This window comes from Ovis aries, chromosome 13, assembly GCF_016772045.2.
Source record: "Ovis aries strain OAR_USU_Benz2616 breed Rambouillet chromosome 13, ARS-UI_Ramb_v3.0, whole genome shotgun sequence".
NCBI classification, from domain to species: domain Eukaryota; kingdom Metazoa; phylum Chordata; class Mammalia; order Artiodactyla; family Bovidae; genus Ovis; species Ovis aries.
The window spans coordinates 78701388-78725090 of NC_056066.1; the positions used below are offsets into that span (position 1 = coordinate 78701388).

At 46.2% G+C, this 23703-nt stretch overlaps 1 protein-coding gene and 1 long non-coding RNA gene across 2 annotated transcripts; one reads left to right on the forward strand and one right to left on the reverse strand.

Annotated features, from left to right (window-relative positions):
- Window positions 1-531: 531 nt before the first annotated feature.
- Window positions 532-4965, reverse strand: LOC132657588 (uncharacterized). Its single transcript, XR_009595993.1, has 2 exons — window positions 3068-4965; window positions 532-1516 (listed from the first exon to the last, which is right to left on the reverse strand). It is a non-coding gene; the product is annotated as an uncharacterized LOC132657588 (long non-coding RNA).
- A 1218-nt stretch (window positions 4966-6183) lies between these two features.
- On the forward strand, window positions 6184-23244 carry PARD6B (par-6 family cell polarity regulator beta). The gene is made up of 3 exons (XM_027977321.3): window positions 6184-6465; window positions 11098-11320; window positions 20060-23244. Exons 1-3 carry the CDS (start codon window positions 6400-6402, stop codon window positions 20890-20892), a joined length of 1122 nt encoding a protein of 373 aa, XP_027833122.1. The 5' UTR covers window positions 6184-6399; the 3' UTR covers window positions 20893-23244.
- Window positions 23245-23703: the final 459 nt, after the last annotated feature.

The following is a 23703-nucleotide window of genomic DNA, read 5'->3' on the forward strand; positions in this document are numbered from 1 at the left end:
CTCCCACCCCCTTTCCTACCCTGGCCTTCGCGCTGAGTAATGGCTCAAAATAGCAGCTGGTGTCTTCTGAGCGCTAGCTGTGTGCCAGGCACTGAGAGCTTTATCTCCTCGGATCATCAGGCCCACGCTGAGCCCCCGCCTGGAAGGCTTCCCCCATCCTCGACCTGCCACCCTGCCCCCACCAGCCCGAGAAGCTCCCAGGATGGCTTTCTCCTCTGCAGTGTCCCAGACGGCCCCCCTTGCCACCCTATTTGGAATTTTCTTTTCCCTTCTAGCCCTCACCCCACCTCCAAGCTCCCTAGGCCTCCCCATCCTCTTTCCCTGCTTTCTATCTCCATAGCTCTCATCACTTAACATGCTATCTTCTAAGTATGTAATTTGCCTATCTATCTGTGTCTCTCCTCCCTTGGAATGTCAGCCCCAGGAGGGCGGGGATTGTGTCCTGTCTTTCCTACTCCCGTATCCTTAACCATCTAGAAAAGTGCCTGCCACGTCATAGACCCTCAATAAATATTTACTAGTTCAAGAAGGTAGATATTATCACTCCCTTTATTTCACTCCAGAGAGAGGTGGTCTTTAGGGCGATGGAGGTGTGTGCGGACTCTTCCACAGCTGGTGAGTGATGGAGCCAGATGTGAGCTCCAGGATGTCAACTCCAACAAACCTCCCTGCCTTAACTACTCCACACATCACTTCCAGAAGAGATCTCTCCGAGGGTCTGACATCTCAGCTAGACGCATGTTCCTTGGAGACAAGAATTCGATCATATTCCTACTACTGTCTCCTTGCCTGATCCTCAGTAGGCGTCCAAGGATACTTGCTGAGCCAATGTATATGTGAACTCTGAAGTTCTAGATGGTAGAAATTACGTGCTTAGCTGCTCAGCTGTGTCCGACTCTTTCCGACCCTACGGACAGTAGCCCGCCAGGCTCCTCTTTGTCCATGGGGATTCTCCAGGCAAGAATACTTGAGTGGGTTGCCACGGCCTCCTTCAGGGGATCTTCTCGACTCAGGGATCAAACCCAGGTCCCCTGAATTGCAGGCAGATTCTTTACTGTCTGAGCCACCAGGGAAGCCCCTGGTAGAAATCATATCTTCATTCTTTTTGTTATTCTTCTTCTTTATCTCATGTCAAGGACCATATTATATACACAGTTGAGACTTAATACTTAATTACATCAGTGAATTCTATTATGAGAGTAGGTAATAAAAATAGATAGCAGTAAGGAGAATAATCGATAACACTTAGGGAGTCCTTACTCTGTGCTGGGTCGTAGCCTAAATGCTCCGTACATGAGTGAAGGCAAATAACACTCCTCTTATTCCCATTTTACAGGTGAGGATACCGAGGCTCAGAGAGCTCAAGAACTTGACCAGGGTCACACAGCTAGGAAATGGCAGAGGCAGCACAGAAGGCAGGCGTCTGGGAGTCACGTCCTTAATGACTCCTCCAGGCTGCCTCTCGGCCTCTCTAAGAGACGGCCACTAAAACTTCTAGTTTTCTTGTTTCTTTCTCCTTGTGTGAAAACAAAAAGAATGGTTTATTCCATATTTATATTTTATTTCTAAGAATTTCTTGAAATTCTACCAAAGGCTTTGGTAGGCAATAGTATGTGTTAAATAATAACCATTAGAGTTCTCACCAAACCTGAGGTTTGCAGAGCGGTTTCACATTTAGTTTCTCATCCAAGGAGAGACTCCGAGGCTCTGAGTAAGTGGGATGGACAGAATCAAGGTCACCCAGCCAGCAAGGGGCAGAGCAAGGGCTGAAATTAACAGCTACCACTTACGGAAAGTTAAGATCTCAGTGCCTCCGAGTATAAAGCTCTTCCTGCACCTTCAGAGTAAATGAGATAGGGACTTGCCTGGTGGCTCAGTGGCTAAGACTCCACCCTCCCAACGCAGAGGGGCCAGGTTCTAACCCTGGGCAGAAGTAGCCGGCCAGGCTTCTTCTGCCATGGGATTCTCCAGGCAAGAATACCGGAGTGGCTAGCCAGTCCCTTCTCCAGGGCATCTTCCTGACCCAGAGATCAAACCCAGGTCTCCTGCATTGCAGGCGGATTCTTTACCAGCTGAGCCACTGGGGAAGCCCCTAGAGTGGACCCTCATAAATGTTAGTTTTCATCATCTTCATTAACACCTCCCAGGAAGTGGAATATTTTAGCTGACGACTGCTGCCTGCCTGTTGACCCTGATGGAAAGATTGCCCTTTCCATTTCTAGTTCATCCCCGGTGATGTTGAAATAATGATGAGTCTCCATTATCCCCTGGGTACCACAGAATGTTGAAAGCTGGAAGGGATGGTGAAGATGATCTCATCTGATGCCTGCATTTACAGATAAAGAAACTGAGTCCCACCGAGGGAAAGGGTCAGAAAGCAAGCTCCTCGAGGGCACGGACCATGCACTGTGCCTGGCACAGCCTGCCTCCCACGAAGACGGGTTTTAACTAAGAGAGTAGTTTGTTTCTTACCTTACAGGAAAATAATTCATTGGTTTTTGAGAGTTATAAGCTATTAACCAGAAAACAGATCACGTGACTTAATTCCACCTCCGCTAAAGGGCTTAAAATGCTTTGGTGAGTCGTCTAAGACTCATAAGGGTACACTTCACCTCTCTCTCAAAGAATTATTAACCAGCTCCATCAAAACTGGCACTTGAGCAATCAAGGAGAAAAAGAACTGGCAAGAGAAACTCCTTGAAAAAAATCTCACCACCATTATATGTGACTTCTTGTCACCTTTAAAAAAAATTTTTTTTTTCCTAAGAGGAGGAAGGAAACGAAAAAGCACCGTTATGCAAGATGTAAATCAATAAAATGAATTGTGGAAAATTACAAACTCTTTCCACCTCACAAGTACATTTAAACAGACAGAGCAGTCATGTGAAGTTGCAGAATTAAAGACAGACAGTGTTGGAAAGAGGGCTGAAGCAGAAATGGAGCCCTCACTAGCTTCTTTCAGGCGGCAGAGGTGGGCTGGGGAGATGGCAGCACACGGGTGTGGTCACCATTCCTGAATAATGCCTTTGTGAACCTGTAATTTAAAGAGTTCATGCCATCCACTCACCTTGCTTATCTACCCAGCTCATTGAGTAGTAATTCTCCCAGGTCTGGGACTAGCTTTTCATTCCCCATGTAGGTCTTGATCAGCTTTAGCTTGAGGATTTGGGGGTAGGGAGGGAGGGGTGGCGGGAAATGAGATTAGGGTTCAGTTCTTCAAACCAAAGAGACAGGAATATAAACCCTTCTCCATTTCTGCTGCTTCTCTGGGCTTCATGCTTCTGGAGATAAGCTGAATTTCAGGTCCTGCAAACAAACTTGTGCCTGGAACAGCACTCTCGGAATGAAAGGGCTCCCCTCCTCCATGACACCTTTATCAAAATCAAACTCTTTTCCACATTCCTTCCTTACACAGCCCGGGCGCGTGTGTGACGCAGGCCTCAGAGCAAATTCCGCTTAGGAGATCCAGAAATCTCGGGCCTGACGCTTCCTTCCAGAAAGGAAAGTCCAACAGGGGTGCCACCCCCAGGGGGGAGGGCAGAGAGGACATGACGACACCTCCAGGAATGCAGGGCCCACGCAGGTGTGTTGGCATCCACGAACTTCCTTTTTAAAAGGGCTTGATAAATCACTACCGATAACAGTAATAAAACTCAGCCACTCAACACTCCCTCCCACAGCGCCGGGGCCCAGCACCTGGTCCTGGCAGCCAGGGAGAGGGGGTAACAGCCGTGTACAGACATCCTAGTGGTCCCTGGGAGTCCCTGAGACCTTTTCAAGGGGATTCTCAAAGCCAAAACTATTTTCACAACACTAAAATGTCACTTGCTCTTCTCACTCTTCCTTGTTACACAGGTATATGACGGAATTTTCCAGAAGGGATGGGACCTGTGACGATGTCATCTACCTGACGACCGCTGGAATGTGTGCTTGTGTATTTTTCTTAGTATTTCTTTGTATTTACTTATTTGGCTGCACCAAGGTCTTAACTGCAGCGCGTGGAATCCAGTTCCCTGACCAGAGATTGAACCCAGACCCCCTGCATTGGGAACCTGGAGTCTTAGCCACTGGACCGTCAGGGGAGTCCCCGTGCTGTGTACCCTGTGTTTTAAACATTTCTCAGTTTTAACTTTGTTTTCTAAATGCACGCTTGTGCAGCATATGGGATCTTATTAAACAGTTCCCCAACCAAGGATTGAACCCACGTTCCCTGTGGTGGAAGCCAAGCGTCTTAATCATGGAACTGCCAGAGAAGTCCCAACAGTTTTCATTTTAATACAATGACTGTTGAAAGACATATCCACACATAAACACAATACCTGGAGGCCCTTCATGATTTTTAAGAGGATTAAGAGGTCTTGAGACCAAACTGCCATGCTGCCCCACCACAGCACCACACTTCATTTCCAGTTTAGCCTGAGTCACACAGCAGGTGCTTTTGAACAGGAGGTCGAGAAGGCAGATTTTACAATGATTCAGCTTGGGATGGTGCCCCTTCCCTCTGGACTTCCACCCAAAATGGCCAGAACAATTTTAAATTCTGCCACAAATACTTGGTGAACTGCACCCTTCAGAGGGGGAAGATGAGAAGCCCACCTTTGAACTCAGGTGGGGCTATGTAAATATGGAGAAGCCATCCTCCCCAGCTCCAGCACCCCGCAGAGACAGAGCTGAGTACCTGCGAGCACTCAGGCAGATGCTACTACTCGAAGTCACAGTGAGCAAAACAGAGGGGTCACTGCCTTTCAGAGCTGTCCTTCTCCAAAATACATGGGGAACCTGGAACTTGACAAAAGGGCTGGGAAGGAGGGGTGCCCGTGTGAGGACGGATGAAGGCAGGGACGGGGCGAGAAAGGCCCAGGGCGCTCTAGCCGAATGCAGCACCCTAGCCAGCTGTTCTTGGCCATTTCAGGTTAGAACTGCCCTCCGCAGGCCCAGGTCCAGCTCACAGGAGAGTTCTACAGTTCTGTGATGAGCCCCTCTGCAGGTGGGTGGGGGGCTCTGGGGCTCTCCTCCTCACCACCCCAGCACTGCCAGTGCTGCAAAGGATCCCTGAGAGGAAAAACTCGGCTCTGAGCATTTAAAGAGAAGGATTCAGTCTTCTGTTATCAAGAACATAGCTTGGTCATTCCACAGGAGGGACAGACAAAACACAAGCTGGCGGCTGTCACTGGTGGACACAGTGAATAGCCCAGAAATGGCTGGAGGGAGAGGAAGATCCTCAAAGGTTAAACATAAATTTAAAAGACAAGGGGGGCGGGGAATCCCTGGAGGGCCGATCTAGAAGTACGGACCTTCGAGGATCCATCCCCGGCCTTTGCCCATTTCCCAGCCCTCCCAGCGCCTACTCGATCCCACGGGACCTGACTGGACTGCAGAAAGTCTCTACCAACGACATTAAGCCAGTAGAGCCCTGCGATTTTTCTCCAGTTACTGTTACAGAGGCGGGAAAACTGGAATTTTGCAATCCGAGTTGCAGCCAGACGACTAGACGCAAATGGGTGACGGAGGGGCGTTGTAGGAGGCTGCAGCATCCCAAAGTGGAAGGCGGTGCAGAAAGCCTGCAGCCCCGCAGCGCCCAGCAACTAGCCGGGAAGAGTGCCCCACGCCCCGGCGGAGCGCGAGCTCCAGCCGGGTACAGAGCAACCAGGCGCGCGCCCGCGCGTGCGCTAAAGGCCCACCCATCCCAGCGCGTCTCCAGGTGCGCTCGCGCTTCCGGCCGGCCTTCGCTGGGCGGAAACTCCAGGACTCGCGCATGCGCTTTGGAGCTCGCCTGCGGGGTCCGGAGCGCCCCTCCCGGCTTCAGGTGATCCCACCCCTCCCTCGCCGCGCGGGACCAATCGAACGGCGGCAGGCGGGCTTTTCGAGCAGGAGGCCCCGCCCACGCGCGGCGCGAGGCGGGTACCGATTGGTTGGCGCCGCGGGCGCAGGTGCGCGCTTCCCATTGGGTGGGGGCGGAGCGCGGGCTGCCGAGGCTTCGGCGGAGGCTGCAGGTGAGCGCGCGCACGCGCCGCGGCGGCGGCCCGGCCCGAGGGGAGGGAGCGCGCGCGCGCGCGGGGCCGGCAGCCGAGAGCGAGGCTGCGGCGCGTGTCCCCGCCGCTCCGCCCCCTCCGCCGCCTCCGCCGTCGCGGCCGCCGCCGAGGCCGGGAGGGCGGGCTCCGCGTCCCCGCCCGCCGCGCCGCCAGTCCGACCCTCGGTCCTGCAGCGTGAGGAGCCAGCCGAGCGGGGCCTGGCGCGGAGACGCGAGCCGCGGCCGCCCCTCTGCAGGTGCCTGTGAGGAGGAGCCCGGGCCGCCGCCGCCGCCGCCGCCGCGTCCCGAGCCCGCCGGCCGCGCACTCGCCCCGCGCGCCCCCGAGGGGCGGCCCGGCTGGAGGAGGCCGCCGCGGGCCCGGCCTCAGGATGAACCGCGGCCACCGGCACGGGGCGGGCAGCGGCTGCCTGGGCACCATGGAGGTGAAGAGCAAGGTGCGCGGGCCCGGGCAAGCTGGGGGCCCCCGGGGGCGGGGGGCCGCAGTGACCGGGCCTGGGGCCCCCAGGGGCTGGCCGGGTGTATGGGGCCGCCGGGGCCGCGCTGGGGGGACTTGGGGGCTGGAGACGGTGGGGAATGAACTTGCCGAGGATTGGCGGCGGGGGGCCCTTGTGTCCGCTCCCGCCCCCAGGTAAGGCAGGAGCCCCACCGAGCGCTTAATCCCCTTCCGTGAGCAATCATTCCCCTTCAAGGATGGGAGTCAGGCCCAAGGCATACCCGAGGATGGGGGGGCATTTGAGCGAGCGCAACGTGGTACGAAAGGTTTGGAGGAATTCTGCCTTCTGGCATGTGAGTAAAGAGTTTGAAACATCCGTAGTCACCCAAATGTAAAAGTTAGCCTTTGCTTCCTGTAGGGATTTTTCGAACACGAACTTTGGTATGCATTGAATCTTGTAAAGTGAACACTGTCACCTTTCGGGTGAGTGGCACTTAGCAGTTTTGAGTTTGGATGCCCTTCTCATTCCATCCTGCTACTCTTTCAGGTCAAGTGTTTTTTCCCTCTTGACCAACGGTATGCCTATCTGCCGATGACAACGTGTGGGTATCCTCTGAATTCCTAAATTGCAAGGCTCCCTGAGCAGGACAGTGTATCGGGATTAGTGAGGGAATGCTTTCTAAGGGAGGTTTTGAGCTGGAATTTGAAGACGATCGGCAGCCCCAAGAACATTCTCAAGCAAGCATTTCATGAATTGAAGAGCCAGAAGGGACTTAGATAATCTAGTCTGATTCTCGGAGAAGACAGGGGCTCAGAAAGGTTTTGACTTCAACAAGCTCTGCTTTTTATGACAAAACCTTAAAGCCCTTTTTACAAGATAAGTTTTAGGCCTTCTGGAATACTAAAGAGAGCACGCGGAGCTGAGCCCCCTGAACGTTTAAAATAAGAGTTGGAAAGATCAAGACACAGGGAAGAGTAGGAGAAAAGGAAAAGCGTATTAACTTCAAAAATAATGAAACCTTACTGAATATAAGATAACAGGGATGTGGTAGAAGGGAGAACGCAAAATCAAGGAGTGATTTTCAGTGAAGGAGAGTAAGGAAGGCTCTCTGGGGTAGAAGGGTTTTTATTATCTGGAGTTGATAAGTGAAGTCCTGTAAGTTGCCATAACTGAGATCTGCATTCATTTTTAACATTTTAAGACATCATTTTCAACTTAACTGGTATCACAGTAGGTACTAATTTCAAAAACCCTTCTGCTTAATAAGAACAGAAATATAGCAGGTTCAGAAATACACTGTCTCCTGTGTCCTCCATGGAATTGCCATGGCAAATTGAAGTGACATGCTTGAACTAAGAGTTAAGATAACAAAATATATAGCGAGTTTTTCCTCTAGCATATAGTGGTAGTAGTGGTTCTGTGGCCAATGGTTGAACCTTCTCACAGCATTTCTGTTATAAATCTAGTTTGGGTTTGTGGGAGTTGAGGTTAAGGAAAGAAAAACACGATATTGCGTAATCTTAAAATTCAGTTTGTGGTCCTAATCTTGGTAGCAAGTCTTTAACTTTTTATCATAGGAAAAAAATGAGTAGGGATTCTAGGTGCTCTGATTAAATACAGTCAAATGGTAATTTATCTTTCAGATTAGGAAACCTTGAGCGTGTAGGGACTAGAATTTCAGGCTTTCCATGCTTCTCTTCTGTCAACTGGTTTGTGAATCTTTCCCACACTACCCATTATATATTTGGCCTGCTCTTCTGGTAAACCGTAGCTCTTAAACAGAATCAAGGGTCCCACTCATTCTAGCTGCTGATCAGTAGGCACAGGGGAAGTACAGTTTCCAGTGCGTCTCTGACACCTTGTGTTTTAACTGTACATTTATTTTTAAGGGGTTAAAGAAAAGCACTTGACATCTTCACCATTTAAACAATATTTGGACAGATAGGTGGAACAATATGTCCATTTTCACTGCTTTGGTGGTAATATTACAGCTTTTTACAAAGTTGATAAGGAAGAGGTTGTGACCCCAACTCTGTGGTATGCAGATCCACATTTCAGGATTTCTTTTTCTTCTACATAAAAAGCAAGTTGTCAACGTCATGTCTTTGCTCATGGAAGGAGAAAATGCTACAAATAAAGTAATGGATCATGCAAATATAAGTATAGTTAAGTTGTGATACCAGTTACCATGTGACTTTTCTTTACAGTAACTTTCTGGTAACATTTATCTTCCTGTATCTATAGAGTTGAGAGAGCTATTAATAATCAAGGAGATGTCCTTCAGCAGTCTTGGATGTCAAAGACCTGGAATAGTCATTGAGCTGTACATTTCCTGGTTATTATTCATGGGGAACCAATACTAAAATCAAGTTTACATTTCTAAAGTGTTGTACCTAAAAATGCTGGGTGATGGGTGTCCATCCCCATGACCAGGCCAAACTAGACCAGGCTAAAAAAAAGTTTGAATAGTTGTTGATTGAGTCTTAATTTTATCTCTATTTTTGTATTTTTTTTCACGTGGTAAAAAGTTCTCTTAATCCTGTTGTGCTGCAAGAATCATAACAATTTCTCTTTTTTTTCTGCTAACTTTGCAAAAGGGCACATCTACTGTGAAGCCTTACAATTTCCCATTGTTTTTATCATAACATTTAAGCAAGAGGAAAAAAAAGTGTCGAGCAAAGAATTTTTATCCACAAGCTTTAGCAAAAACATTGCAGCCCTAAAATATTCAATTATTAGCTGTTACTCCCGTTCACCAGGGGAAGTAATAAAACCTGGGGATGAATCAGAATGCACTGGGATGTTGCGATACCAGAATAAAGAAAATGGAGGAGAAACTATGACTTTTGATAACATCATAAGACTGACTCTGATATGAAGGGTGTTCCTCAGTTTTTATTTACTTTGAAACGTGAAGGTGTGACTAAACTTTTTGAGTGCTTTAGGTGTGAGTCACCTTATTTTCTTGACAAATGTTAGTGTTTACGTTTGAGGAATGTGTTTCGGAAACTTTTAATTTATTAGAAGTAAGAGGTGGTTTCAGTGAGTTTTCATTTTAATTGAAAACTAGCAAATAGTGTGGGTATAAGCGAGGCAGATACACTTGCCATAACAAAAGCGGTGAATCCAGGGAGCCCACGGGACCCTTGGGGACGTGAACGGACACATTTGTAACCAAATAATTCCAGTAGGGACTTTGCCTGCATGATGTTTAAGGCCTTGTTGGTAGTACAGCTAGTGTTACTGTCCAATAATAGATACTTAGAGGAAAAAGGAATTCAGTGGTCAAATGCATTTGGCACACAGTTTGTTTTGAAAATTTTTTCTGTTTTAATCAACGCCAGGGCTTTACCTCGCCTTTAATAACTGGTCTCCCCAGTGATTCCCAAGAGCATGATTATAGTTATATAGCATTTCCCAAATGTGTGTGACTGGGGCACTTTTTGAGGAAGGCTGATGAATCTTTCTTAGGTTTCCACATTTGAGGAAATGCTGTGCTGGTTCCATAGTAGGTCACAGATCCTGTTTGTTATGGACTGGATGAAGCCAGTCCTTCGTGTCAGATAAGAACCACCGAAATCATGCGGCATTTGGGTTCTAGAGTAGGGAAGCAGATGTGAGTATGAGAATTGTGAGGATAAATACTGGGTATGATGGAAGTGCCGTCCTCCCTGTTTGTGTGGTTCCTTAATACCGCTCATATAATTATTCTCTTTACCCACTAATTGCTGAGCTCGGGTGCAGGCCCGAGCCTTTCATTCTCTAGGGCCTAGCACTGTGCCAAGCACATAAACACTTTTGCATTAATTGGACGGTTGTACGACATATATTTAATGTATTAATAAAAGTGCCCTTTTTTTAAAGATTAACATACGGAAGACACTTCCTGTCTTTAGACTCATTTCTCCTATAATATGCCTCCATTCATATGGCGCCTTGCTGCCAAGAAGTTCAAAGTCCTGCTTGCTTGTGCTGCAGTTAATTCCTGCCACTTCCTATGAAGCTGTTACTCCTTTGATTGGGGAGGAAACCTGGATGCTTTTTGCTGACAGTCAAAATAAAGACTTAGGCTCATCTCTGTTACCCCGTGGCCTGAGTGAGGAGGGAAGACTGTTGTCAGGATCCAGACTCCACACAGGGTTTGTTTGAGCTGAGTCACTCTGCAGGACAGTCCCCAGTGGGGCCTGGGTACCCCGGGGATTAAGTCGAACCTGCATCTCTTGAAGGGGATGCCCTTCAGAGATACAGCAGTGAGCAGGCACATTTCTGTGTCTCCCCTAGGCCGTTTTATCTCCAGATAATGAGGTTTCTAGGGGCTTCCCTGGTGGCTCAACTGGTAACAAATCCGCCTGCAATGCTGGAGACCTGGTTCGATCCTTGGGTTGGGAAGATCCCCTGGAGAAGGGAAAGGCTACCCACTCCCGTATTCTGGCCTGGAGAGTTCCATGGACTGTATAGTCCATGGGGTCGCAAAAGAGTCAGACATGACTGAGCAACTTTCACTTTCAGTGAGGTTTCGACTGTGTGGTTGAAACTGTCTTCTTTATTAAAGGAAACTCGTATCTGTGAATTTTTCTATGTCATGCCTTGTAAGATTGGATCCTGTTTTAAAATTAATATGTTTGTTTGTAGTTTGGAGCTGAATTTCGCCGGTTTTCACTGGAAAGATCAAAACCTGGAAAGTTTGAGGAGTTTTATGGATTACTGCAACATGTTCATAAAATACCCAATGTTGACGTTTTAGTAGGCTATGCAGACATCCATGGCGATTTACTACCTATAAATAATGACGACAATTATCACAAAGCTGTTTCAACGGCCAACCCACTGCTTAGGATCTTTATACAGAAAAAGGGTAAGTACCAACATCCAGAGAAGTTGTTTGAGAATTAGAAGTTGTTAATTTTCCTCATTGATAGGATATACAGAGTTTGCCACAAATTTAAGGAATTAGACATTTTATGTGAATCTTATTAGCAAATTAACAAGTGAGTTAAGACATCTGTGATATTATTGGTTTATTAACATCTTTACACTTAATTAAGTGCACTTTAGAAAGTTGTGATTACTTTGTAAACCTTTAGATTCTTTTTCTTAATGGAAATTAGGAATATATTGAATCTTCGCGTTGAATGTGATTTTGTCCATTCAGAAAGATGTGGTAGGAAGAGTGTGGCTTTGGAGTCAGAGAAACATTCTCGACTTCCCTGGTGGCTCAGAAGGTAAAAGCATCTGCCTACAACTCGGGAGACCTGGGTTCGATCCCTGGGTTGGGAAGATCCTCTGCAGAAGGAAATGGCAGCCCACTCCAGTATTCTTGCCTGGAAAATCCGATGGACAGAGGAGCCTGGCAGGCTGCAGTCCATGGGGTCGCAGAGAGTCGGACACGACTGAGCGACTTACGTATACGTACATAAGGTGACTCTGGTGGTAAAGAACCCGCCTGCCGATGCAACAGACATGAGTTGGATCCCTGGGTCAGGAAGATCCCCTGGAGGAGGAAATGGCAACCCACTCCAGTATTCTTGCCTGGAAAATCCCATGCACAGAGGAGCCTGGAGGGCTGCAATTCATGGGGCCACAAAGAGTCACAACTTTGAAATACTGTGTTTACTACTTACTAGGTACTTGACGGAAAGCTATTTACTTTTCCAGGTTGCAGTGTCTTTATCTACAGGAGGAGCATGCCATCTCATGGCATTGCTGGGGGTTTAACTGAGCTCAGTGCTTCCGGGTTTCAGTGTCTTTATCTACAGGAGGAACGTGCCATCTCATGGCATTGCTGGGGGTTTAACTGAGCTCAGTGCAGAGCCTTGGCGTGTACTAGGCCTCCTCTAACTGTTGGCTTTCCTCTAAGGTGTTTCTCACAGAAAATACAATTAGTTAATTATCTGAAAATTAGTAAGTCATCATTTTGGAGGAATGTAAACATTGATAATTGGTCTTGCAGAAGAAAGTTTTAAATAACCACTGTATATGGCAAGCACTGCAACGTATTTTGACTTTTAAAAGCCCTAAAAAGATTTGTTTTGCCTTTGTGGCCTCTTCCGTGTGTGTCTCTGTGTCTGCCTGTAGATGGGTGCCATGCATGCTTCTGCTTCCTTTGTCTTTGGAAAATGAGGAGGTTTGGAAAGGCAGCATGACAGACTCCAGCCCAGCACTGGTGGGATGATTAAAGCCTGACTGTGCTTGTAAACCAACCCAGCGAGCAGTCAGAGAGTGGGCTGAGATTACCCTTGAAGGCGAAACTTTATTTCAAACCAGTTGATAAGCTTTGGACCACTCCCAGGGCTCTGAAATTCCACTGATTGTGTATCTTTGCTTCTGGGTTTGGAGGAACTCAAGTCCACCAACAAAAGAGACCTCCGAGGGTAGGTAGGGTAACTTAGGTCTGTACCACCTGACTATTTACGAAATAGTTAGAATCACACAAATTCGTTTTCCCAGAGACCCCTGAGACGGGTTTCCTCAGTAAGTGACAGGAGCCTGGTACAGCTAGGATGTTATTCCGGAAGACTCGTGGGCTGTTGAGGATGAATCTGAGTGAGTAGCAGGCAGCTGAGAGACGCTGCCCGCTTCCATCCCAGCAGGAGACGAGGTGAGGTAGATAAAGGGGAGGACTTGAGAGGCACCACGCTCCTCACCAGATGTCAGAGAGCTGAGGAGTCGTCCAGCAGAAGATAGCTTGTTGGACTCGAGCCTGATTGCTGGGACAGGGCCATAAAACAGGCACAGTTTGGAAGAGAGATTGAGTCAGAAGGAAAACTGGTTTCCTCTTAGGCCAGAAAAAAAGCTTATCTGGCTGGTGAGTTTCAGCCTTGTCATGCACAAAATCAGAAATGGTGGGCAAAGAGTTGAAAGTCTGCAGAAAGCGATAGTTGAAATTTTTGGGAGTATACAGAAAAGCTAGCAGAGACGAAGACCAGGGCTAGTTATTAGAAAGCTATGCATAGAATGTTGGAGAAGAGGACGCCAGTGAAGACAAGACGTGAGTGGACTCGTCAGTTTAAACAGAATAATTTAAGCCATTATTGTTGAATAAAGGGCCTTCCTTGTTAGCAGTTGTAATTTTCATTACAAATTTAGTTGCTATTTGGAAGTGTATTTAAATGTAGAATGACTATTTTTAAACTACTGCCATCTGACAAACTTGTTGGATTATCCCCTTTGTTAAAAAGATTATAGGCTGTGGATTATAGATCACATGTTTATGTTACTGGCATTGTAACACTCATAGGATTTATCCCAACCTCTTTGAAGGGTGGTTATCTTCTGCTAGTCCCTTCTTCAAAAAGGGACTTTGGAAGTAAACACAGTGAAGAGAAAGTTTTCTGTGCAGCAGAGGTAGGTGTCCAGTAGGATTCATAGCTTAGAATTTGATTTAGAAAAAGGTGGTGTGTTCAGCAGCCGATTTTTGTTTTTAATACAAGTATGACTTAAGCAAAAAATGCAAAGTCAGTCAGTCAATTCATTCCCGCTTAAAACCTTCCAGTGGCTGCCATCGCGCGCAGAGCAAGAACCTTCCTGATCTGGGCCCACAGATCCTCATCCTCCCCTTCCCCGTCCTCCTCTCCAGAACCACGACAGCCCCGCTGGCTGGGTTTCCGCCGCCCCCCCAATGCCAACCAGCCTGGGTGCGCTTGCCGCCACCTCCGGGCATGCACGTGCTGTTCCTCCATAAGGGACGCTTTTCCTGCAGCTCAGCCCGAGGCTGCCTGCTTGCCCTCAGGCCTCAGTGCGGGTGGCTGTCTCAGAGGGGCCTCTTCCGACCACCCCAGCTAGGGCCCCCACCGCCCCACGTTTACCAGATTGCCCCCTGGAGACCTGGAATCACCTGACTTAGGCAGCGTTAACGTGTTTGTGGTCTTACAGAGTTATGCAGTGCCCTGCAGTTCGTGGCGATATTTTTTTTCTTTTAAACAAAGCTGGACAGATGCTTGAGTAGAACGCTGATTCTACGTAATCTTTAATGAACATTAAATTCAGGAAACTAATATAAAACATGATATTAAGTATAGTTACTTTTTATTGCTTAATGATAACGTTTTCTGTTTTTCTGGTCTGCGGCTCCAGTTTAGGAATCAGCAGGGCAGTGGGTTGCACTTGATATGGCACAAAAAGACAGACAGAAAAACAATTTTAAAATTTGAAACCATGTGACCTGTTAAAATCTGGTACACTGTATCAAGTAAGGTTTCTTTGAACTTCATAGCGTGATTTTGGAGGCCACATTATTGCGTATCTTGAAAAGTTTTGTGTTTTACAGCCATCTATCGTTAGAGGGGAAAACCCTAGGCACTGTTTCTAGGGCTGTTATCGTAGAAGCAAGGATCAAAACAGAAAAACTTGATATCTTAAAAGTTATTTTCAGAGAGGATTCCCAGGTCTTTTGCCCTCCCCCTTCGCCCTGTTGGAGTTTAGAATTTCCTTATTTATTTGAGGGAAAAAGAGTTTTCCTTCTCTTGTACAGGTGGTTGTTGTATGGAAAACAATCTTAGACAATATTTAAAGGTTACACCTTTAAAAGAAAAACAACTGTATTCCAGCAAAAAAAACCAGTAAAAGTACTCAGGTCATCCCTGTAGGTTTAGAGGATGGCCAGGGAAATGTGTGTTTTTTCCAAAGCTCATCCTGATGATCAGCCAGGTCTGAATCCCACTGACACGCGTGGACTCCTCGCCAGATCTGATCAGGATACCTACACCACAGCTTCTTGCCACATTGCCGCCGACTGTTTTTGTATGCCATCAGACAAACACGTGTACTGCAGGTTTTGTCAAAGGAGCATGTTGGGGACACTTCTGGTCTTGCTTTAAGCCTCGTCTGTCTTATGACACGGCCTTATGGCCCAGATACCTGGAACCGGGTGGCCCTTCAGCCATCTCTTAGAACTCTGCCGTGTAGTAGATGTGACTTGGGAGATGTGTTTTAAGGTTATCTTTTAATGAGTTGGGTTTAATTCAGAAATGGCCTAGTAAAGTGAAGTTGCTCAGTTGTGTCCGGCTCTTTGCGACCCTGTGGACTGCAGCCCACCAGGCTCTTCCGTCCATGGGATTCTCCAGGCAAGAATACTGGAGTGGGTTGCCATTTCCTTCTCCAGGGGACTCTTCCCAACCCAGAGATCGAACCCAGGTCTCCCGCATTGCAGGCAGATGCTTTAACCTCTGAGCCACCAGGGACCTAAGGAAAATACATTTTAATAGTTGTAAAAAAAAATAGTTTAACAAAAGAAATAAAATTAAGTGAAATAAAAAGAAACTGCAGAGAAACCTCTCACAGTCGACACCAGTTGCTTCTGTCAGAAACCCGGCTCCTTTGACACGTCCTTTTTTTTTTTTTTCAATCAGCCCGTCACCAAGCCTATTGAAACTGCGCTCTAATTATTTTTCAGGCTTATCTCCCCATCCCCATTGCCTCTGCTCCAGGCCAGGCGCTATCCTGAATCGCCCGCAGTAGCCTCCTACCTTGCCCCGCAGGTCCCTTCTCCAGCTCGCAGCCAGAAAATCCTTGGGGTTTCTTCCCTTTGGCCTTAGGCTGAAGTCCGGAACCCTCCCCACTTCCCCTGGGGGCCAGTGTCTGTCTGCAGGGCCCTGTCTGCTGACTTGGCTCTAGCTCCTCCCTGCTCCCCTCCCTCCTACCCGGTGAGCTGCTGTTTCTTTTCCAGTCTCAGCATAAGCTTCACTTCCCTGAGCAAGGCTGGCAGTGCCCTTGTACACCCACTGACAGGCTCCCTCAACCCAGGGTACTTCACAGCTCTTGGCACCTCTGTAATCATAATGGTTTCCGGTTCTCAGTCAATTGCCGTCTCTGTTAGTCTGTGAACACCTGGAAAGCCGAGTGCCTCCGCGCAGTTTGTGTTGGATCTGTGGCACAGAGCGCAAGGCTTGGCCACACAGCAGTAGGTGCTGCTTAAGTAGCTGGTGGTTGATTTTTCTTATATTAGAAACTGAAGGGATCTGCAGAACTTGAATACTGCTTTGAGTGATGTTTAATCCTTTTAAAAAGCTGCCACATCTATTTCATTTTAACCATTTTGGATGAGAACAAACGTTGGCAAACTTGGGGTCGCTGGCTGTCTTGTAACAGTTTTCATGGAAACACCCATGCTCACTCCCTTCTGTATTGCCTGCAGCTGCTTTTACAACAGAGATCGTGTGACTTACAGGACCCTGAAATATTTATGGTACAACTCTTTACAGGAAAAAGGTTGTCCACCCCTTGACTAGAGGAGTTCCCCAAACTATTTAATTCTTCCATGTCTTCCAGCAGAACCTGAAACAGATCGTGGTCTTAAACTTTCTTGATGACTCTCCCAGGAACGGTCGCTGTTTTGTTAACTGTGCAGGGACGTTTCTGGGATTTGTAGAAATACTTTGTTCGTCGTGAGGTTTGCTTCATATTCGCTGTAGGCTTCTATTTTTGTGTCTGTGCCTGCCACTCACTAGTGGACCCTCAGTCCTGATTCATGACTTTGAGCTGAGGAATGAGGTAACCAGGGGTTTGGGGATTAATGTTTAAATAATAAGAGGCTCAGAGGGAGGGCCTACAGGGCTCCCTCTCGGTGACTAAAGCAACAGGAGCTTTCTGTGTGTAAGGAAGTGAGACATCCAGCCTGGCTGTTCGGCGGCATTCCAGGTGGAGGTCCTCATCCATCTTGGTGAGCTGAGCTTGTCAGGCTCGGGATAGGTGAGGCGTTGCTGCACGAGCCGGTATCACGCGCTGTTGCGTCAGCCTGGGTTTATGCAAGTGAAAGGTTGCCGTGAGCCAGGTTTCCAACCCTCGGCCCCATTCCGAGTTTTGTGCTGTGACAGACGTGCTCAGGTGGAGCAGCAGCTCTGGGCCCTGTGTGCGTTCACCTTTACACTTTAAACCGACACCCTGCACCCTGGCTTTCCGCCAAATATTTCTTTTCCCAGTGGCTGGAAACTGATTAGCTAGATGGGGGAACAAAGGTGCCTTTGTACTGGAGCATATTGCTTTTGAGAATTTAGCAGAGAGCATTCAAACAGAGTCTGGAGGCTATGCCAAATCATGCAGATTGGGGGAGGGTCTCTTGGTCAGGTTTCCCATGAGTAGGTATGTAGGCAACTTGGTTTTGTTCTCTGTATTGTCCAAAATTTCCCACGTAAAAATTGTGTGAGCTTTCTTAATTGATTATAAAATGACACATACAGTTCTGAATGAATACAGGAGAAGATTGTTGAAAGATTTTTGGCCACATTTTGCCCCAAAGATTGTTTTTGTCAGTGAATTTATTTCCCAAGCCAAATTATAAATACATTTCTGTCTTTGTAAGAACACAGTGTAAATACTTTCTCCATAAGTGAAGCAAAATTATCCCTGGGTGGTCAAAGTGCCCCCAAATTAGGTACCCCTGGTCTTGTACATTTCTCTGAAACTAGCTTCTGAGGAGTGTGCAGGCACCCTGAGGAAACATCGCTGAAGTTCTCCAGGCTCTGACACACAGTGTTCACTTAGCATTCCCTGAATGACGTGGACATGCGCACTGCTGGTCTAGTAAGAAAACTGGGCCAGTCTTCTGCCTGTAACGTATTTTGTACCCTTCAGTTCAGTCGCTCAGTCGTGTCCGACTCTTTGCGATCCCATGGACTGCAGCACGCCAGGCCTCCCTGTCCATCACCAACTCCCGGAGTTTACTCAAACTCATGTCCATCGTCGGTGATGCCATCTAACCATCTCATCCTCTGTCATCCCCTTCTCCTCCTGCCTTCAGTCTTTCCCAGCATCAGGGTCTTTTCAAATGAGTCAGCTCTTCGAATCAGGTGGCCAAAGTATTGGACTTTCAGCTTCAGCATCAGTCCTTCCAATGAATATTCAGGAATGATTTCCTTTAGGATGGACTGGTTAAATCTCCTTGCAGTCCAAGGGACTCTCAAGAGTCTTCTCCAACTTTTACTCCTGTTTGTACCCTTAACTTCCTATGAAGTGAAGCTAATGTAGTCATCAATAAGGAGGCTGAGAGTCAATAAGGGGACAAGAAACTGGAGGTGGAAGCTGTGTTGCAGACACAGGCTGGTGGCGTTCCTGTCGCTCTGTAGTGTTGGTTGAGACTAGGACTTTAGTTCTTGGGGTGGTGGGGGTACTTTTGTCTTTTTAAATTCTTATGAATGTTTTTAATCCTTGGAGATTCTTTTTAGTTCATCCTCACTCTATTTTTGAAACGTGGTTTCACCTTCTGTGACTGCTGTTAATGCTGTTGCCTCATCCTCTGATGAGGTGTGTGGCTTGTAGGCTGTCGACCTCCCACTGTGCGATGTAAGATCACGTTTTAATGCCCTGTTCTCCCTATTTGACATCAGAAATAATCAGTAGCTGACTTGAAGAATAAGTCACTCCCCACTCCCAGGTGTTACTTTGCTTAAACAGGTTATTGTAGTTATTTAATTGGGTGCAGCATTTTAAAATGGGAAGATTTTTTTAAACCTAAAAATACAAGACTCTCTGACAAGCTGGACTGGCCACACAGATTCCCACAGTCCTTGAAGAGAAGCTGCCTGGAGCAAGAGAAGCCACTCGGTTAACGGGGCAGGTGCGCTCAGCTTTGCCAGAACCCTCCCCCTACCTGTTGTGTCTGTCTCAGCTCAGCCTCTGTGAAAAGTGGGAAAATTAAAGATTACGAACTTGCCCAGAAAACTGAGGGAGAGTGTACTTGCAGAAGACCAGAATTCTGTGTTTGATACACGTTCGTTTCATTTCATTGTGATTTTATGTGTGTTATCCATTACACTAAATTACAGGCGGACCTTGGATATATTGTGGGTTCAGTAAAGCGATTATCTCAATAGAGTGAGTCACGTGAATGTTGGCACAAATAAGTGCATTATGTCTAAAAAAAACACTTCATTTTAAAATACCTTTTAGCTTAAAAGAAAAAAAATGTAACCTGAGCCCACAGTGAGTCATCATCTTTTTGTGATAGTGACATCAACAATCACAAGTTTGAAATACCGCAAGAGTGAACCAGCTGTGACCCAGAGACCAAAATGAACAAGTGCTGTTGAAAAATGGCGTTCAGAGACTTGCTCGACGCAGGGTTGCCACAGACCTTCAGTTTGTTTAAAAAAAAAGAATTATCTGTGAGGCACCATAAAAAGAGATCTGCCTGTAAGGTCTGCCCAACCTCTAAAACAGGTATTTGAGCTTCAGAAGTGTCCAATTCCATGTCATTAAGTCAAATATAAACATGCAAATTGGAGGGTTTTGAACAAATGTAGGGAAAATACAGTGCAGATAACTTGTTATAAATGGTGTGAGAACGTGTGTGTGAGGCTTATCAGAATTTCATGTGCCGTATTTAATGTTTCATAAAATCCTTGAGCTTCATAAAATCTAACCTCAACTTTGGGTTATTTCACGAGGAATACTTGAGAGGGCCCCCTAGTGGTTTTTCCTGGCACAGCATGTCTTCCTACTGCTCTCCGTTTTTTATCTGATAGAAACGGGCTAATATTTAACGAGTTTTGTTTCTGTACCAAATATGTTTGGAGTTGCCCTTTCTGTACAGATTCCACCATAGATAAACGTGTATTTTCATAGCATTCCTATAATTATTTTATTTTATTTGTTTGAACAGAAGAAGCAGACTACAGTGCCTTTGGTACAGACACACTAATCAAGAAGAAGAATGTTCTAACCAACGTGCTGCGGCCCGACAACCACAGAAAAAAGCCGCACATCGTCATCAGCCTGCCCCAGGACTTCCGACCTGTGTCTTCCATCATCGACGTGGACATTCTCCCGGAAACGCACCGCCGGGTGCGTCTCTACAAGTACGGCACAGAGAAACCGCTGGGCTTCTACATCCGGGACGGGGCCAGCGTCCGGGTGACCCCGCACGGCCTGGAGAAGGTCCCGGGCATCTTCATCTCCAGACTCGTGCCGGGGGGCCTGGCTCAGAGCACGGGGCTGCTGGCTGTCAATGACGAAGTCCTGGAGGTGAACGGCATCGAAGTCTCCGGGAAGAGCCTTGACCAAGTCACCGACATGATGATCGCCAACAGCCGCAACCTCATCATCACGGTGCGGCCGGCCAACCAGAGGAACAACGTCGTCCGCAACAGCCGGACTTCGGGCAGCTCCGGCCAGTCGACCGACACCAGCCTCCCCAGCTGCGCGCCGCCGCCGGAGCCCAGCCTGGAGCCGGGGGAGGACGACAGCGACGAGGAGGAGGACATCGTCATCGAGGACAGCGGGGAGCCGCGGCAGATCCCCAGGGCGGCGCCCAGCGCCGAGAGCCTGCAGTCGCTCTCGCAGGTAGAGCTCAGTTTCGAATCTGGGCAGAACGGTTTCATCCCTGCCAACGAAGTGAGCTTACCACCGGTAGCAGGTGGCGCCCACACGGAGTTCGAAACGCGTGCTCCAGACCAGAAACTCTTAGAGGAAGACGGGACAGTCATCACACTATGAGACCGTCACGGCTTGAATGTCTTCTGAAGGAGGATGCCGCGGAGACTCTTTGTAAATTTGGCTAGTTGCAAGCGTTATATACCTCTGAACAAGTGATCTGGGATAGGCATGAAAAAAATATATATCTCTCGCAAGCTTAAAATGTTATTGAAATAGTAGTTTGATAATTCATATAAACTTCGGTGGGTTAAAGGTAAATTCAAGTCTAAAACAAAGGGGCCTTTGCTACTGAAATGATGTGCTTCTGCTGTTTTGCCTATAGAGCACTGGATGTCGGAGCACGTTTCCCAGAACTAAACACCCTAAGGACTAGATCGTTTCCGTTTGAAGTGGTTGCATATTTAACCTGCTGTGCAGAGCCTGGTTAATTTTTCCCTTAACTATATTTTTTAATTTCTAATGTGAAGAAATCTATCAATTCAGTACTTTGGGGACCTTGGCTCCTATATGCCCCCTATTTTATTTTGACTTTTTAAATGTTGTTCCTCTGTTGCTAATTGTAACAGTTTTTGTAAATGCTTCCCCCCCCCCCCCCATTTCTAAGAAATCAAACCAACTGTTTTTTAGGGGCTGCTTCGACTTAGAAAGCACTGAAGCAGTGTTCCTGAATTAAGAAACTCCTAGCAGTCCTTCAGATCTGCGTTTGGCCCTCCTGTAACTTCCACATTTACAGACTCATTCCATTCAGGCATCCCTTAAGTGTTGTGAACGGCAGTTCCATCGCCCCTGCTGATGTGGGCGGCTGGCCCATGCCTTGTCCTCATTCCGACTCTCGTGGGAAATCATCCCTTTCTTAAGTTTGTGTATTTTGTTGGTCTGCCTTTATACCCTTTCAGTGTGTTTGAGTAGTGTGAATGATTCTCATTTAGAAAAAACACACCCAGACTGAGAGATTTTTATACACAGGACATCCTTGTGCACTTTTTATATGAACGTTTTGGGTTTTCCTTGGTGAGGTTTGTAGGAACACTGCCTTCACGTTATGGAAAGCATGTAGTATTCACCTTTGACAGGTAGAGTGTGTCTCGATTAATGTTAGGAGGCTATTTATTACTTTCTGATGCATCCACTTAGAACAAGGTAAGAGTGAGGCTGCTGACTTTGTTCCTTGCCTGGTTTCGTTGTATGAGATGCGCAGGCACTACCGTAGCTTGTATATAAAGGCTAAGAAGAGTAGGAACCACATGAGCTCCCTGTGGCTTACCGATGACGTTGCTCTCAGAGTTATTTATTGATTAATTTTATGGTAGGGCTAGAATGGATACCTTATAACAATTGTGTGCTATTAAAACAATGAAGAATCGAATGACTCCGTTTTGAAGGATATTTTCTCTCTGTGGTAAAAGTATATGAAGAGAAGGTGATTAAATGAAGATCACTTGACTCAGAATACTTCAGCGTATTTTGTTCACATTGTACCACCAAACATATTATCACTAAACTATTAACTGCACAATGTTATGTAACACAGTGTACTTTTTGTTGAATTCATAGAAATTCTTCCACTTATTTAACCACTATTTTTTAATGGCATTCCAGGTTTAACATTCTGTTGAGTTTTACCAATTTAACTCTTGAATGGCAAAATGTTAGTAAGTAGAGGTTACATTTCATTTATATTACAAGCGGTGCAGGGGTTCAACATTTTAAGTAAAAATACTTTCACATACTACCTCTCTTTTTCTCTCTCTCTTTTTTGTTTTAACAAAGTTTTAACATCAGAACTGTTCTCTTAGGGGAAGAAATACTTCAGGGCTTGACTTTTTGAACAACTTTTAACTGTAAAAATACAGATCTGTCTTGTATGTATTCATGAAAATGGAAATCAAAGCTGCTAGTGCTTTTTATTTTAATTGTCCTGCCAGAAGTATATGTCAGTGGTCTTTTCAACTGGATCTGTCACTTAAATTATTGGTGAAGTAATTGATTACTAGACATATTGTAAAACCAATAGATCTTGGTTATACAATAAAATGTCAATTCATTGGTAGTCTGAATTGTTTGAAGTGTACCTTATTAACAAAATATCAGTGGATTCACCTTAAAATTTTATAGTACTAAATGTCAAGCTAACTGTGAATTTTGTTCTGTATCTTAAGTAAGTTTATGATAATGTCCTCATGAGCTATCAACAAAATATATGTACTTTTGTGAACTATGAATTTTCTAATTAAATTTTACATGCAACATGATTTTTACATGAATGATACTTTGTTTAAACTATCAAATGTCAGTATTTTACTACAATTTTATTATAAAATGTACATTATCACTAAATGAACTTTGATTTTAAAAATCAAATTAGCTTTAGTTGTATATTATTTTTTACAAATAAAGATAGACTTGTATAAAGGCTGCCTTCTTGTTTGCAAAAATACGTGAAAAGTCACCCAACAAGTATTTAGCAAGCACCCAAAATAGAAAATGAAAAGGGAGAAGATTGCTAAAATGAAAAGGGAGGAAATTGCTACTTTATAACAAGATCCTAGCTTTCTTAACTTTTAAAAACTCAACACCTAGAATTTCGGTGATTAGGACTCCTCACTTTAACTGCTGACGGCCCAGCTTAGGGTTAGGGCATTTAAAATGTGGTTAAATTCGGAGAATGTAAGAGGTTACACATGATACCCATCCAGAATTATCACTTAGATATTTGATTATTTGAAATTAGACAAAAGTTGTTTCTAAAGTGACAGTTTCTCTTCCAAATTCAAATTCACTTAGTTATACTTCTTATCACCACCCTAGGTATAGGTATTGCCTATATGGATTGGATTCAACTTATACTAAACATCGTAAAAGGCCCGAAAT